The 16,533-nt window shown below is 40.4% G+C and overlaps 1 protein-coding gene across 29 annotated transcripts in view; it reads left to right on the top strand.

Moving 5' to 3' along the window:
- LPP (LIM domain containing preferred translocation partner in lipoma) overlaps positions 1–16,533 on the top strand; it is a 761,291-nt gene that overhangs the window by 360,090 nt on the left and 384,668 nt on the right. For 2 of the 29 annotated variants that reach the window (XM_064274026.1, XM_064273985.1), the window contains exon 1: positions 6,018–6,547. The exons of 26 other annotated variants lie outside the window; for them this stretch is intronic. Coding sequence is in view for 1 of the 3 variants with exons in the window: in XM_023551620.2 (XP_023407388.1) it covers positions 5,960–6,007 (48 nt within the window). In the remaining 2 variants the exon portion in view is untranslated. One more of the 29 variants, XM_023551620.2, reaches the window with a different exon arrangement.

Raw genomic sequence — 16,533 nt, 5'->3', positions numbered from 1 at the left:
TCTTTTTTTTTTTTGGTAGAAATAAGCACATCTTCCATCCTAGCCTCTGGCATATTCTCTGGCCAATCCCCTCACAGCTCGCACCATGTACTTCTTATCCATGGATTTGGTAAGGAAGTCCTGTTGGGCTCACAAATCCTTTATTTCCTCTGTAGTTTACATAATCCACTCAACATGGGCACAAAACAACTTGTTCTGCAAGAAGGGATAAGAGAGAATTGAACATGCCGGGACCAAAAACCTAGGACATTGACTTATGTTTTATTTTTAAATATATAGTACTTTGAAACTCTAATGTTCTAGGGTTTTTTTTTTTTTTTTTTTGGTGCATGGCTGATTTTACTTGGTTCATTCAAAGGTCAAGTATATATGCAGTTCTAAACAACTGTGTATTGGATAACTTAAAGTATATTGCATATAATACATACACCAATCCTTGAGGGGTTAAGCTACTATTAGTATCCTTATGTTATTATGATCTTTTGTGAGTTTTGCCCATCCACGATCTCTCCGCCTTTAAATCCCAAAATGGAATCTTTTTTTTTGTTGTTGTTACATAAAAGGCTTTCATATACTTTATTTCACTTGATCCTTTAAACAACTTATGAGTAGGGCAAGATAGGGTAATTCTCGATACCGTGCTAGTGAAAGGACTGGGGCCTAGAACGATTAAGCAGCATTCCAGGTTTCCATGGTATTAAGCAACCCAGGCAGGAATCAAGCCCAACATTTTTTTTCTGAGTCATGCCCGTCCATTTCTCTCTCTTTGCCTTCCCTGGTTTATTGTTTATTCTTCCCTTAAACCCTTTTTTCAGTGAAGGGAACAAAGCTCTGGTTGTCATTTTCCTCTCCAAGGAGCCTCATTATTTGGGAAACGCTTGTTCTTATGAATTCTGTCATAGAAATCTCTGTTGCAATATTGTCATCCGCCTCTTTCTTTGTTATTCTCTGTATCTTCACAGATTGAAAGAATGCACTTGGACTGGAAAATACAGACTGCTGTTTATAGACCTTCAAAATGGAATTCTTTCCGAAAGTTTATGTCTGTTTTGGTATTTAGTTCGCCAGTAACATTTAGTAGAAATGCTAAAACCCTTTATTATGGTGGGAAACGAGTAAAGTCAGTGGTGCATGGGAGAAAAGTCTTGCTATGGCAGTTTTTTTAAAAAAGGAAGGACACAGGTGATACAAGAGAGAATCTGCCTTGTAAGACATGTAATTTTCCTGTTACTTTTGAGTCAAGCGTCTGGTTTATGAGGGGAAAAAAGACAGATTAGGAGTAGCTGAGAAATTCCTTCCTTTCCCTGTACTTCTCACAGTGTTTAAAGGAGTCTGGGCCTGCCCTGCAACCACCTTCTCTTTTGAACTGTAGATGATACATCAAGACATTATGTGATTTGGAGTCGATAATCACTTAAAGCTATGTCTCAGTTTCTTCAGCTCTAAAACTATTATACTGATCCTTTGCCTCCTACTTTCTGCGATTTTTTGAGGGGCAGATGAAAATAGCCCAGGCGACAGTGCTTTCTCAATCAGGAAATTAAGGATTTATCTTTAAAAGTAAATTGTTTTAAGATTATTTCAATATCCTTGAGTTTTAATTCTTTCTATTAGAAATTATATCGTCCTCATATTAAGGGCCATGAATAATTGCACGGCCTTTAAATGGTGCCTTTCTGATGATATGGTAGATGTTGAAAAGAGAATGACAAATTGTCCTCTGACTAGAGGTTTATGGGTTCCAGCCATGACTTACTATACTATGAGCACCTCAGAGCGAAAGCTTTGGGTTCTGAAGACCTGTGTGAGAACTTCCTAGAGCACCTGGCTTAGAGTTAGATGTTCTGTGAAATTGGATAGAAAAGATGGCAATGGTCACGTAAGAGTACTTGACAGTATACATACATAAGACTCCATCGTTTTTATTATCATTTTACAACAAGCCATTTTATAAGCTGAGAAGTGCCTAGAGGATTGTTTTCATTTCCTTTTAGCTCACTGAAAGCCATACAGTGACACTGTAGTAATATATTTACATATATATTTTTTTTACCATATGCGAAACTCCCTTTTTTATTGTAGTCTATGTATTTCATAAAGAAGTGCTTGCCAAAACTCAGAAGATTGATTCCACAGCCCACCAATGGGTCAAGACCTGCAGCTGGAAGAGCCTTAATGTGGGGCATGGAGAGATCTTTTTTTTTTTAACTTTTTTCTTTAAATATTATTTATTTTGTTGTTGTTGAGAATATACACAGTAAAACATACACCAGTTCAATAGTTTCTATATGTACAATTTAGCGACATCGATTACATCCTTCAAGTTGTGCAACCGTTCTCACCTTCCCTTTCTGAGTTGTTCCTTCCTCTGTAAGTAATTCTCTTTTGACCCAGTGGGGATAGAAATCAGTATTGGGACATGACGACTGCAGAGAAATATTTCAGAGTTTTAGATTCATTAAATGAGATACCCACACCCATTCCACAGTGTTTCTCTCTACTGAAATAGCTCTTATATGGGCTAATCATTTATGTTCCCTCTCGGTGGTCTCCCTTTGACATTCTGTCTTCTCTCAGTAGAAGTCATGACTCTCATAAAGTCCATGTCGATCTCTGTTTATCTACAGTGATGTGAACTGGTTATGATTCTTGGCTCTGTGATTTCCTTTGACTACTATTGTGCCATTTCTCCAAAGGATCTCTACACAGGGAAAACCTGTCTCTTCACATTCAGTATGTTCCAGTTCTACTCATTGTCGTCTCCCAAGGCTTCTATTCTGCTTGAGATACTGCCATATCTTCTAATCTCCCAAAATCAAAACTCCATAATCATTGTTGATATGTCTTGCTTCTTTAGTCCATCTATCACCAATGCTTCATATCAGCAGGCTTGGAGTGACTTCCAAGTTTGCTGCAGTCTCTTCATTTTTCCATCCTAGCTTTGTCATCCTAGCTTATTCTCTAAATCACATATCATTGCCTTGATCTTTTCTTTTTTTTTCCATTCCAACTGCATTTGTAAAAAAACACAACCTATTACCATCGAGTTGATTCTGACTCATAGCAATCCTATGTATTACAGAGTAGAACTGCTCCATAGGGTTTTCTTAGCTGTAATGTTTACAAAAGCAGATGATCACGACTATCTTCTGCAGTGCCACCGGCTGGGCTCAAACCACCGTTTTTATGTTAGTAGTTCCAGTGCAAACTGTTCGCACCACTCAGGGTGCCCTCTAGCTGCATACCACTGATCAATTGTTGTTACATGCCTTCAAGTTGATTCTGACTCATAGTGACCTTATAGGACAGAGTAGAACTGCCCCACAGTTTCTAAGGCTGTAATCTTTATGGAACCAGACTGCCACATCTTCCTCCCATGGAGTGGCTGGTTGGTTGAAACCACGGTGATCAATTAGTCGTCAAAAAATGTGATTTTGTTTCAATGGCTTTGTATTGCCTCCAACATTAGATTTCTTCTCTTGGTGGATTTTCAGAGTACTCCATGACCTACCTCATCCTATAAAGTACATCTTATCACCCATGGTGCTCCTTGCAGTTCTTGCTCTTGTGAGGCTGTTGTCTTCATTGTTGGCTTCACATGCCATCTCTCTCAATTGATCAGAAATCCTCCCCTTCTTAAAAGCCTAATCCAAGTCCCACTGTCTTCCTCATGGGCCCCTCACACCTCTGTCTCGTTCTAATCGCTCCCTTCTCTGCGTCCTGACTCTCTTGACCACATAACATGATGTAGTGACGGGAGCCCAGGTATTAGTGCAGAAGCCCTGGTCTGTCAATTACCAGCTGTGTGCCTTTAAGTTACCCAACTTTCCTAGCAAATGGGAATAATAAGAACAATTTCTTATAAAGTTCTTTTAAGGATTATATAAGATGATGTTGAAGAACAAAGATGTCACCTTGAAGACTAAGGTGCACCTGACCCAAGCCATGGTATTTTCAATTGCATCATATGCATGTGAAAGCTGGGCAGTGAACAAGGAAGACCGAAGAAGAATTGACGCCTTTGAGTTGTGGTGTTGACAAAGAATATTGAATATACCATGGACTGCCAAAAGAACGAACAAATCTCTCTTAGAAGAAGTATAACCAGAATGCTCCTTAGAAGCAAGGATGGCAAGACTGTGTCTTACGTACTTCGGACGTATTGTCAGGAGGGATCAGTCCCTGGAGAAGGACATCATGCTTGGCAGAGTACAGGGTCAGCAGAAAAGAGGGAGACCCTCAACGAGGTGGATTGGCACAGTGGCTGCAACAATGAGCTCAAGCATAACAACGATTGTAAGGATAGCTCAGGACCGGGCAGTGTTTCGTTTTGTTGTGCCTAGGGTTGCTGTAAGTCAGAACTGACTCGACGGCACCTAACAACAACAACAACATAAGATGATGGACATAGAGTATCAAAAAGTCTCTGATTTATAGTAAAGACTCAGTAACTGTTAATATTGTTGGATGTTCCTGCCGCTTAAGTTATGCCTCTTTGTGGAATGATACAATTATTTCATAGTCCTTAATCTTGCTTGAAGTTGTCAAGTATTTCGTTTTACTTGCACCTACAATCAACACCCATGGAAGCAGCTGTCAGGAAATCAAACGACTCATTCCATTGGGCAAATCTACTGCAAAAGACCTCTTAAAAGTGTTAAAAAGCAAAGATGTCACTTAAATGGCTAAGGTGGGCCTGACCCAAGCCATGCTGTTTTCATTCACCCCATGCCTGTGAAAGCCGGGCAGTGAATAAGGAAGACCAGGGAAGAATTGATGCCTTTGAATTATGGTGTTGGTGAAGAATGTTGGATATACCATGGGCTGCCAAAAGAACAAACAAATCTGCCTTGGAAGTACAACCAGAATGCTCTTTGGAAGTGAGGATGGTGATACTTGGTCTCACATACTTTGGACATGTTATTGGGAGGAATCAGTCCCTGGAGAAGGACATCATGCTTGCTAAAGTAGAGCGTCAGCGAAAAAGAAGAGTACCCTCAATGAGATGGATTGACACAGTGGCTGTAACAATGGCCTCAACCATAACAACGATTGTGCGGATGGCATAGGACAGGACAGTGTTTTGTTCTGTTGTACATAGGGTCACTATGAGTTGGAACTGACTGGACAGCACTTAACAACATCAACAGTCTTGCCCCACACTATGTTTCTAAATATAATGTGGAGGAGACCTGTAGAAATCATTTAAAATCACAGATCATAGAGCCTCGGATTTGAGATGGTCCTTATCCAGCCCACCTTTCTTCCAGTGAGGAAACAGACACCCAGATTTCTTAAATGAATTGCCAAGAATGACACAGTGAGTAGGAGATCTGGCTCCAACCCTGATTGGAGGTTTCTGGACTCCCTGGCTTGTATTCTTTCCATTCTTTTCTTGTTTGTTCCCTTTTTAGAAAGTGCCTGAGGGTTGAATCCCATCTCATATTCCTATATAGCCCTTATCCCATTGAGGGAATGTAGAGTGGCTTCTTGGTTGATATTTGTGCATTGATTGACTTGTTCATTCTTGGACTTGGCGATAGGACTTCCCTAGGAAATGTCTATGGGGTATGTACTCTTGGTGGGTTTATCACCCTTTCAATGGTTTTGATGCTGTTGTAAGCATTGTAAAGGGTTCACCATGTACCACTTCTGTGCACTGACTCAGTGTGATGGGGGAAGGAAATGGGAGAGGAAGTTATATACATCTTGAGCAAATCAAATTTTTCTATTTTTAGTCCTTGCTACTGTTTGGAAAGTACAGTCCCTGTTCATGGCAGTCTGGCATGTGTTTCCTCAGTGCCATTTCAAAAAAGGGAAAAAAAATAAATATGGGAATTTTTTTGTACTGAAAATAGTTACTCAGTGAAATCACATCAGTTCCCTCTTTTTCTCTTGATGAAACCTCAAACCTACTAGGCACCAATTCCTCAACCTCAAGTATGCAAGTCAAAGACTCATGTGGAGCTGGAGTCTGGAGTCAGCAAAACTTGTACAGCAAGATGTGGTATGGTACTGAGGCAGGGCGGGGAAGCCAGGCGAGCTGGTGGTGATGCCGCTTCTAGTCCAGTGGACTGCTTGGCCAGCCACCAGATGTTGCCCCCTGAAGAATGCTGATCCCCGAACTAAGTAGAGGGGCATGTAGCATTGTAGTCCTATGGCTAAGCCACTCCTTCTGTCTGAGTATCTCTCCTTTCTCTTGTTAAGAGTTGCCCTGAGTGTCTTAATGCCACTCCCACAATTCAAATAAATGAGCTGCGTTCTCTTTAGTGGTTTTGATGGCATTTTGGGGATTTTTCCAGTCTGAGGTGATGTTAGTTATCATTAGAGAACGATAAAGAACCTTCTGCAAGCTAATCAGATGGTCCAATCTGCATTTAGACTGATTGCCACATATAGCAAGATTTCGGTGGTCAGAAGTGGTGATGACAGAATGGCTTGGAATTGACCACAGAAGGCCAGTGAGAGGGACAACGAGGGCCCGAACCAAGGCAGTGGCCATGAAGGTGGAGAAGGGGCTCTAGATCCCAGGGCAATTTGGAAAGAGGTGGGTAACGGGGAGAGAGGAATCCAGGATGCTTTGCAGGATTATGATTCTTTCCAAGGGCTGTTTATGTTTTTCCTGGCCTAGCATTTGCTGAGTAGAAGACCCTCTGAAAAATCAGAACCCTGAGGCATGTGGGATATGAAATTTACGAGAAGCAGCATTGATATTGCTATGCAAAGATTTCCATTCATTAATGAGAGGGGACTATCCAGTCTCAGAATTAAACAGTTCTGCGTAGGTAAAATTGTGGCAGTAGGCTGAGAAGAATGCATTGGTATAATTAATGCTAATTTGTGGATATTGCTGTATTGTTGTCATTGTTTTTAATTGAATATGTATTAAGCTCCAACAGGGTGCTATGAATAATGCCAACTTAGAGTTGATTTATCAGAACACTCAGACAACTTTATAAACACCAATAAATGGAAACGCACAGCACCCCTTGGAGGTGGTATACATCGTTGCCGTGTCTGTAAACGAGAAGTGCAGTAGACTGTGTTTGCTCTGTTGGCACTGTGGGTAAAAATGCAGAGCTGTCGAATGAGAGAAAAGTATTTTCCCTGTCCCCAGGAATTGGGTTAGAAGACATTAGTAAAGAATTCTCCCTAAATGCGTTCAGAGTTGTGGGATTTTGATTAAATTGTTCCAGTTATTGTTAGCACTTGGATTACCACCAGGCAACCCAATTCTAGGCCAGCAGGTTCCAAATTTAGTGTGGCAGAGAATTGGGGAGAGACAAGAGAGGGGGTGTTAAATGCTTATTCCTAGGGCCTGCCCCCAAAGATTTTGATTTGCTAAGTCTAGGAGAATTTCCCTTTGTAATGGATAGCTGAAGCACTTCTGATGCAGATAGTCCTAAGAGGAGGCTTGGCTTCCCTTCAGAACCACAAACTTTCCTTGTTATGAGACCTTTCTTTGACCACCGAAATCTAGCCTCACCCTGAGACCAAGACTTTTTTTTTTTTTTAAATAGCTGCAGTATCTCCAAGAACCTATCTAGTCTAATCCTGTAGTCCTCTCCTCAACAGAATGTACCGCTAGTTACCATTTATAGAAGGCCTACTGCATGCTTAGCATTCTGCGGCTCACCTGGCACCCAGAGCCTCGTCCTTCCTCATCTTCACTCTGTCTTGTGCAGTTGGTATTATTATCCCTGTATTTCTCATGAGGAAACCCTGGTGGTGTAGAGGTTAAGAGCTATGGCTACAAAGGAAAAGATTGGCAGTTTGAATCCACCAGCCGCTCCTTAGAAACCCTATGGGACAGTTCTACTCTGTCCTATAGGGTCGCTATGAGTCGGAATTGACTCAATGGCAATGTGTTTTTTTTTTTTTTTTTTTTTTAATTTCTCATGACGAGTCCCTGGGTAGCACAAATGGTTAAGCACTTGGCCACTAACCTGAAGGTTGGCAGTTCAAACCCACTCAGAGGAAAGACCTGACAATCTGCTTCTGAAAGGTCCCAGCCAGGAAAACCCTATGGAATGCAGTTCAACTCTTCATACGTGGGGTTGCCATGGGTCGGAATGGACTCGTTGGCAACTGGTTGTTTCTTATGAGAAGACTCACACTGAGAAACGGATGACTTGGCCAGAGATCACACTGCTTTAAAATCTTGAAGGGGTAGGGATGAGGGACCAGATTCATTTCAAGTTTGAACCACAGATGGAAAGTGTTATGGCCCTGAGAGAGACCGGAGACAGGGACAGAGTCTCTAGATCTGACTGAAGTGGGGTATATCATAAAGGAAAACATTCATGGCAGAGGAGGGAGAGGAAGAAGGGAAATGTGGAAATGACCTATGCAGCTTTTCATTATTGCTTTGTTATTTGTCTCGTTTCTATAATACAGACTAGGTACTGAACTGTTGCTAAGCAAGTGATAGACATTTGATTATTGTTTGACTCTGAATAGTCTATGAAAAAGAAAACATTTCTCAGGGAAGCCTGAAAGGGCAGACGGGCAGAATTTTGGAGTAGAAGGATTTTTAAGTGGAGACAAGAATAGTGAGGCTTGAGACATCATTCCTTTCCTCCTTTAGACTTTTTTTTCAGTCTCTACCTAGCAAAATGGCACTCTTTTCATAGTAGTCTGTTCATTTGTATTCTGTGGGTCTAGGGCAGTAGTGGAAACCCTGGTGGTGTAGTGGTTAAGTGCTGCTAAACAAAAGGTCGGAAGTTCAAATCCATCAGGCGCTCCTTGGAAACTCTATGGGGGAGTTCTACTCTGTCCTATAGGGTCACTATAAGTCGGAATCAGCTCAGTGGCAATGGTTTTGATATTTTATTTTTTTTTAGGGCAGAAATGTTTGTGAGCTTGGACCACGTTTGTTGTCTTATGGATTCATATTTGTTCCTATTATAACTTTTTGACATGGTCTCTTACTCACTTTTTATCAGTGGCAACCTTTTTTTTCCTAACAATAGGAATTCCTGCTGGGAGTGTCCTTCATGTCAATCCTGCATCATATCATGTGTCTGTTCCCAAGTCAGCTCTTAAGTCTGAAGATACAATTACTCCTGCCCATCCTCCTTCGTCATGGGGGCTTTGTTTATCTTTTAGGTATCTGTACCCTGGATAAGGGCCAAGTTCCTTGAATGCTTAGGGCTTGCACACCTGCGTTGTCTGACCATGGCTGACTCTTTGAGTCTATTCTAACTCTGGTCTTACCTAAAGGATCACTTCTGTTTTCCAAGTGCTGATGCCTGTTGCAGTGTTCCCCCTACATCTTTATGCTCATGGGGTAAATATCTTAAAAATCGCTTTTTGTCCAGCTAAGGTCTTCTCAGTTCTCACTGCTTCCATCGGCTCTCTCTGATTTTTCTATCTAGCTTCTCTCTCTCTGGCTCTTTTTCACTCATTTTTGCTCTTATCCCCACGGGTTTCGTATACTTTCTTACCCTCCTATATTTTGCCCTATAATGTGGTTATTTCTGTGTAAACTAATGTTTCTCATGCCATTGTAAACACTCGGAGGGTAGAGGACCACTCTTTTTTTTTTTTTAATAATACCTGCTCTTTGTATCAATGAGTCCTGAATACTTGATAAATGTTAGTGGGAACATGAATGAATGAAAACTGTGTTAAATACGGCTCTAGATGACAAAGGAGGGGACTGGAGCTTGGCTTTTACCTGTAGGTACAAGCATGACCTAATACTTAGTAATCTAATAAAACCCAGAAAACCAAACGCATTGCTGTTGAGTCATTCCAACTCATAGCAACCCTATAGGACAGAATAGAACTGCCTGCCCTGTAGGGTTTCCAAGGCTGTAAATCTGTACAGAAGCAGACTGCCGCGGCCCCTATGATCTCCAGTTTGAGGTTTGAAGGCAAGGCTTTTCCTCCATTTGCTTTTCTAGCCTGTGTCATGCAAAGTGCATGAGCTTTACGGGGAGACTTTTGAGACCCACATTCCAGTTCTTCCACTTACTACCTGAGTGACCTTAGAAGAGTTCTTTTTCTTCTTCGACCTTTGGTATCCTCATTTGTAAGGAGTCCTGGCAGTGTAAACAGTAAAGTGCTTGGCTGCTAATTGAAAGGTTAGTAGCTCAAACCCACCCAGTGGCTCTGCAGGAGAAAAGCCTGGTAATCTGCTTCCATAAAGATTGCAACCTAGAAAACCCTATGGGAGCAGTTCTTTCTACTCTGTCACATGGAGTCACTTTGAGTTGGAATTGACTCCACAGCAACATCCTCGTTTGTAAAATGGGAATATAGTATCTGTTATTCAATAGGATTGTTGGAAGAATCCAATAAGGTAATATTTATGAGCGCATTCCTCTAAATTTAAGCAACTTTCTGTTGATCATGGCAGTCCACAGGATGTATGACTTTTTCTCTCATGGTTCCAGCAGTCCCTGTGTCCCTGACTGTGCGCGATCATTTTATGGACCGGGGAGCCAGCTAGTAATGCTACTGGCTCGTGTTTCCCAGAACTGTCTTCAAACAGGAATTTCGACAAAGAGAAAACAATGAACAGATTTAAGATGCTTATTAGGTAGCCAATGCATCTTTTTTAGTCACACGATATGACTCCTGTCATTTTAGATAATTTCTCCGTATCTTTTCCCATTCTTAACCTTTAAGATAAGACATAATGTGTGTTGCGCCTTTTCCCCTCCTGTCTGCTTGCTAGAATGCCATTATTCTCACCTATCTTTTTCCATTTCCATTAATTGGGTGTTAGCTCCGAAAGCAGTATAACTGAATGTGGCTTCCTCTCTACAGTTGTTAGCAGTGGTCCTATTTTTGAAATGGGTATTTCAGATTGTATCTTGTTTGTATCTACTCTACGTCTTCTGCATTTTCAACTATCAAAATAGTACTTTCAAGAAATAGGAACAGAGTAATCTGGTTCTAGTAAGTGGCTATAAGTGGGGAAGAAAAGTAACAATAACAACGGCAACAAAAAATGTTAAGCTCCATATTATATCAGATAGGTTGCATTTATGTGAATATGTTAGAATTACAGAATTTTTATTAAAGTGAAAGGAAACTTAGAGATCAAATCCAAACTCCTCATTTTGCTGTTGAGAAAACACAGGCTGAAAATGGGGAAGTTATTTGCCCAGGGTATAGCACATAGAAGCTGAACCCTACTACATATGGCAGACCCAGGACAAAATGCCTAGCCTAGTGCTTCACCATGCCCCCAGCCCTACACATCTACCTCCTTGTTCCCTAAAGATGTCACTCAATAGTTAATAACTATAGCTTTTCTGGGTCCACATTTCTAAATATTCAGAGTTACATTAGTACACTTGTAAGTTACTTAGGAGAAAATAACAGTGCTGTTTTCTTTTTCTTGGCTGCACATTTTGAGTACGGAGAATGGGGACTACAGAAGCATTGATTCGGGTCCCAGCATGACAGCGCTGTCATTTGGCTGTTTGACTATTGGTAAATCACTTAAGCTTTCTGGGCCTTCGTTTCCTTTTTGGTTCAATCATGGGATCTTAACAGATGCTATCTAGGCTTCATCCTGTCTCCAGTGTCTATGTTTCCCAATGTTTCTAACCCATACTAACAGCTCCCTTCTTGGAATTTCTGTAGCCCTTTGATCTTGGGTGCCAGTATGGGATTCTGAACTGTCTTGAGGATGGACTCTCCTTGCCTATTTCTGTTGATGTTGTCCTACCAGTGAGCCTAGAAATTCTTGGGCAGGGCCTGTGCTCCTCTCTTCCTCAAAGTTTCTTCATCTGGAGGGTGGGGTGAGAGTATCTTTCCTGCTTATTTCATAGGTTCTTATGAAGATAATTTGAAATAATGAATGAATTATCACCTTGGAGATGTTACACAGCATAAGGTGATAAAGCATTAGTCCTATCTCAGCTCACTTACTGAATTATTCTCTTTGGGTGATTTTATTACCTTTCAATGAAAATGTTGGGATAGCTGCTTTAATTCTTCTTTTAGTTCTAATATTTCATGAGTTCCCTTTTTCTATGCTAGTCATCTATAATCAATTCTCCTGCACTGTCCCAAACATTCTTTTTCTGTATATCCTTATCAATAACCACCAAAAAACCAAACCCAGTGCCATCGAGTCGATTCCAACTCACAGCGACCCTATAGGACAGAGTAGAACTGCCCCACAGAGTTTCCAAGGAGCGCCTGGCAGATTCGAACTGCTAACCCTTTGGTTAGCAGCCGTAGCACTTAACCACTACGCCATCAGGGTTTCTAATATCTTCCATTTAAAAAAAAAAAAAACAACCAAACCCCTTGCCGTCGAGTCAATTCCAACTCGTAGTGACACTATAGGACAGAATAGAATGGCCCTATAGAGCTTCCAAGGAGCACCTGGTAGATTTGAACTTAGTGTTTAATAAAGGAATTTCTCATTATTTAACCACTTGGATGGCATGTCTCTTTGGTTTTTAGATCTAGCTATGTGACATGGAATACCTGGCATGGGAACTGAACATATTTTCTTGGTTTCCAATTTTGGTAACATTTTAAAAATTGCTAAGTTTTTAAACATTTGCTTCTAGTTATTTCTATTATATTGTTGGGGAATGTGATAAAGTGGCTCTTGAAATTTATACTGCCCCATCTCATTGGTTCTGTATTATCAAAATGCAGAGTAATGGAAACTGTGTCTTCCCCATTGTGACGAGTGAGATATGTTAGACAGAAAAGGACACATACTGTAGAATCTCACTTAATGGGATATCTAGAATAGGCAAAAATGCATAGAGACCAAAGGTTATTAGTGGTTACTAGGAGTGGGTGGGGGGACAGAATAGGGAGTTATTGCTTTAGGGGCTCTGAGCTTCTGTTAAGGGTGATGAAAAAATTGGAAATGGAGAGTGGTGATGGTTGTACAACATGGTAAATGTAATGAATGCCCTGTAAAATGTTAATTAGTGCACACGTTAAAGGGGTTGAAATGGCTTATGTTCAGCTATATGTTTTTACTAAAATTAAAAAAAAAACTCTTTTCCATGAGGTTTTAAAATAGAATCAATAACAAAAACACTTGACATGCTCCATTTTCTATTGCATGCTGTAGTGGAGAACAAGATCATTTTAGTAATTCTACTTAACTCATAGATTTAAACCATTATTGTTTCTTCCCTAGCCCCCTCAAAGAAAACCAGAATTTTTTTTTCCGCTCTACTTTTTAAAACTTCTGTCTGTTATTTGCATTATTTCATGTTGATGGCATTACGCAAAGGATTCCAGAGAAAATTACCATGATACCAGATCATTGTATGGATAGTTTTATAGATATTTCAAATAGATGTACCTGAATTATACACACGCACACACACACACACACAGTACAGAAGAGGCACCTCGGCGTTGTGGTTGGTAAGCCATGTGTGTAGACTGATGACTGGCAAGGTGGCTTCCAAGGATTCTGTTTCTTCATCTGTAGCTTGCCTGGGCAATCTGCAATGTTGGTTTTCAAACTCTGTTTTCTAGAAGTGCTTCAGTGGACATTGCTGGAAGCAAGAGGGAGAGACCCATTGGGGGGAACTCAGGGCCTCCACTACTTCTGCTTGAACCAGAGTAGCTCTGTTTTTAGCTGTTTTAAATAATAGGGTTCCTTATATGCCTTCATTTTCATGAGAGGATTCTGCTGCAAATAAAAAGAGATGTCAATATTGCCTGTGGCTGTCATATAATTAATCTTATTATAGTTATTCTTTATTGTTTTTAATAATATTTTACTGTGTTGAAGGTGAAAATTTACACAGCAAATGAGATTCCCATTTAACAATTTCTACACAGATTATTCAGTGAGATTGAGTACATTTTTCACAATGTGTCGTCATCATTCTCACTTATTCCTTTCTGGTTGTATCATTTCTAGTACTCTGGTTTCCCTGTCCCCTTACTGTCTCACCTTTGCTTTAGAGACAGTGTTGATCATTTGGTTTCATGTAGATGATTTTTTAAAGAAGCTTATTACTCATGGGTGATATTCTTTATTTTATGGGCCAATCTCTTATTTAGCTAAAAGGTGACCTCAAGGGATAATTTTGGTTTAAGGTTTAAAGAATATCTTAGGGCAATAGTTTTGGGGAGTCCTCTAGGCTCAATAGGTGCAGTATATCTGGAATTTTTAAGAATTCAAGTTTTGTTCCACATTCTTCTCCTGTTCTGTCTGGATCCATCTATTGTGAGCCTGATCAGAATGGTTGGTAGTGGTAGGTGGGCACCATCTCCTTCTTCTGGTCTTGGTATAGATGAGGCCAGGGTTTGTGTGGACTATTAGCCCTGTAAATTACTTTCTTTCCTGAGTCTTTGGTTTCCTTCTCTCGCTTTTGTTCTGGATGAGTAGAGACCAATAGTTGTATCTTAGAAGGATTATCATGGTTATTCTTCGGGCTCTTATTTTATAGATGGATAGCTAGATAATATATGTGTTTTTCTGTATTAATAGCCGTTATCAGGCAAACTGGTCTTTAATTGCAAGGGACTATTTTTAGAATATATTATCAATACTGTTTTTATTTTATAAGGATTAGAATTCAGTGCAACCCATACTGAAGGCTGGGATCTTTGATCTTCATTAGTAAGTGCTTCAAGTCCTCTTTACTTTCAGCAAGCAAGGTTGTGTCATCTGTATAACACAGGTTGTTAAGAGTCTTCCTCCAATCCTGAAGCCCCGTTCTTCTTCACATAGTCCAGCTTCTCGGATTATTTGCTGAGCATACAGATTGAATAGGTATGGTGAAAGAATACGACCCTGACGCACACCTTTCCTGACTTTAAACCAATCAGTATCCCCTTGTTCTGTCCGAACAACTGCTTCTTGATCTATGTAAAGGTTCCTCACGAGCACAATTAAGTGTTCTGGAATTCCCATTCTTCGCAATATTATCCATAGTTTGTTATGGTCCACACAGTCGAACGCCTTTGCGTAGTCAAAACAGAGGTAAACATCCTTCTGTTATGCTCTGCTTTCAGCCAGGATCCATCTGACATCAGCAATGATATCCCTGGTTCCACGTCCTCTTCTGAAACCGGCCTGAATTTGTGGCAGTTCCCTGTCGGTATACTGCTGCAGCCATTTTTGAATGATCTTCAGCAAAATTTTGCTTGTGTGTGATATTAATGATAAAAAAACAAACCAAAAAAAAAAAAAAACAAAACACACTGCCATCGAGTCGATTTCGACTCATAGCGACCCTATAGGACAAAGTAGAACTGCCCCATAGAGTTTCCAAGGAGCGCCTGGTGGATTCGAACTGCCCACCTCTTGGTTAGCAGTTGTAGCACTTAACCACTACTCCACCAGCGTTTCCAATATTAATGATATTGTTCTATAATTTCCACATTTGGTTGGATCACCTTTCTTGGGAATAGGCATAAATATGGATCTTTTCCAATCAGTTGGCCAGGAAGCTGTCTTCCATATTTCCTGGCATAGATGAGTGAGCACCTCCAGTGCTTCATCTGTTTGTTGAAACATCTCAATTCATATTCCATCAATTCCTGGAGCCTTGTTTTTTGTTAATGCCTTCAGAGCAGCTTGGACTTCTTCCTTTAGTACCATCGGTTCATGATCATATGCCACCCTTGAAATGGTTGAACATCAACTAATTCTTTTTGGTATAATGACTCTGTGTATTCCTTCCATCTTTTGTTACTTTCTGCGTCATTGAATATTTTCCCCATAGAGTCCTTCACTATTGCAACTCGAGGCTTGAATTTTTTCCTCAGTTCTTTCAGTTTGAGAAATACCAAGTGTCTTCTTCCCTTTTGGTTTTCCATCTCCAGCTCTATGCATATGTCATTATAATGCTTTACTTTGTCTTCTCAAGCTGCCCTTTGAAATCTTGTGTTCAGTTCTTTTACTTCATCAATTCTTCCTTTTGCTTTAGCTGCTTAACGTTCGAGAGCAAGTTTCAGAGTGTCCTCTGACATGCATCTTGGTCTTTTCTTTCTTTCCTGTCTTTTCAATGACCTCTTGCTTTCTTCATGTATGATGTCCTTGACGTCATTCCACAACTTGTCTGGTCTGCGGTCACTAGTGTTCAGTGCATCAAATCTATTCTTCAGATGGTCACTAAATTCAGGTGGAATATACTCAAGGTCATATTTTGGCTCTCGTAGACTTCGTCTGGTTTTCTTCAGTTTCAGCTTATACTTGCATATGAGCAATTGATGGTCTGTTCCACAGTCGGCCCCTGGCCTTGTTCTGACTGAAGATATTGAGCTTTTCCATCATCTCTTTCCACAGATGTAGTCAATTTGATTTCTGTGTGTTCCATCTGGTGAGGTCCATGTGTATAGTAGCCGTTTATGTTGGTAAAAGAAGGTATTTGCAATGAAGAAGTCATTGGCCTTGCAAAATTCTATTATTCGATCTCCGGCATTGTTTCTGTCACTAAGGCCATATTTTCCAACTACTGATCCTTCTTCTTTGTTTCCAACTTTCGCATTCTAATCACCAGTAATTATCAATGCATCTTGATTGCATGTTCGATCAGTTTCAGACTGCAGCAGCTAGGAAAAATGAGAACAAAA

The sequence above is a fragment of the Loxodonta africana genome, chromosome 1 (assembly GCF_030014295.1).
Source record: "Loxodonta africana isolate mLoxAfr1 chromosome 1, mLoxAfr1.hap2, whole genome shotgun sequence".
Classification (NCBI taxonomy): Eukaryota; Metazoa; Chordata; class Mammalia; order Proboscidea; family Elephantidae; genus Loxodonta; species Loxodonta africana.
The sequence above is the reverse complement of the archived record's forward strand: the minus strand, read 5'-3'. Positions and strand labels throughout refer to the sequence as shown.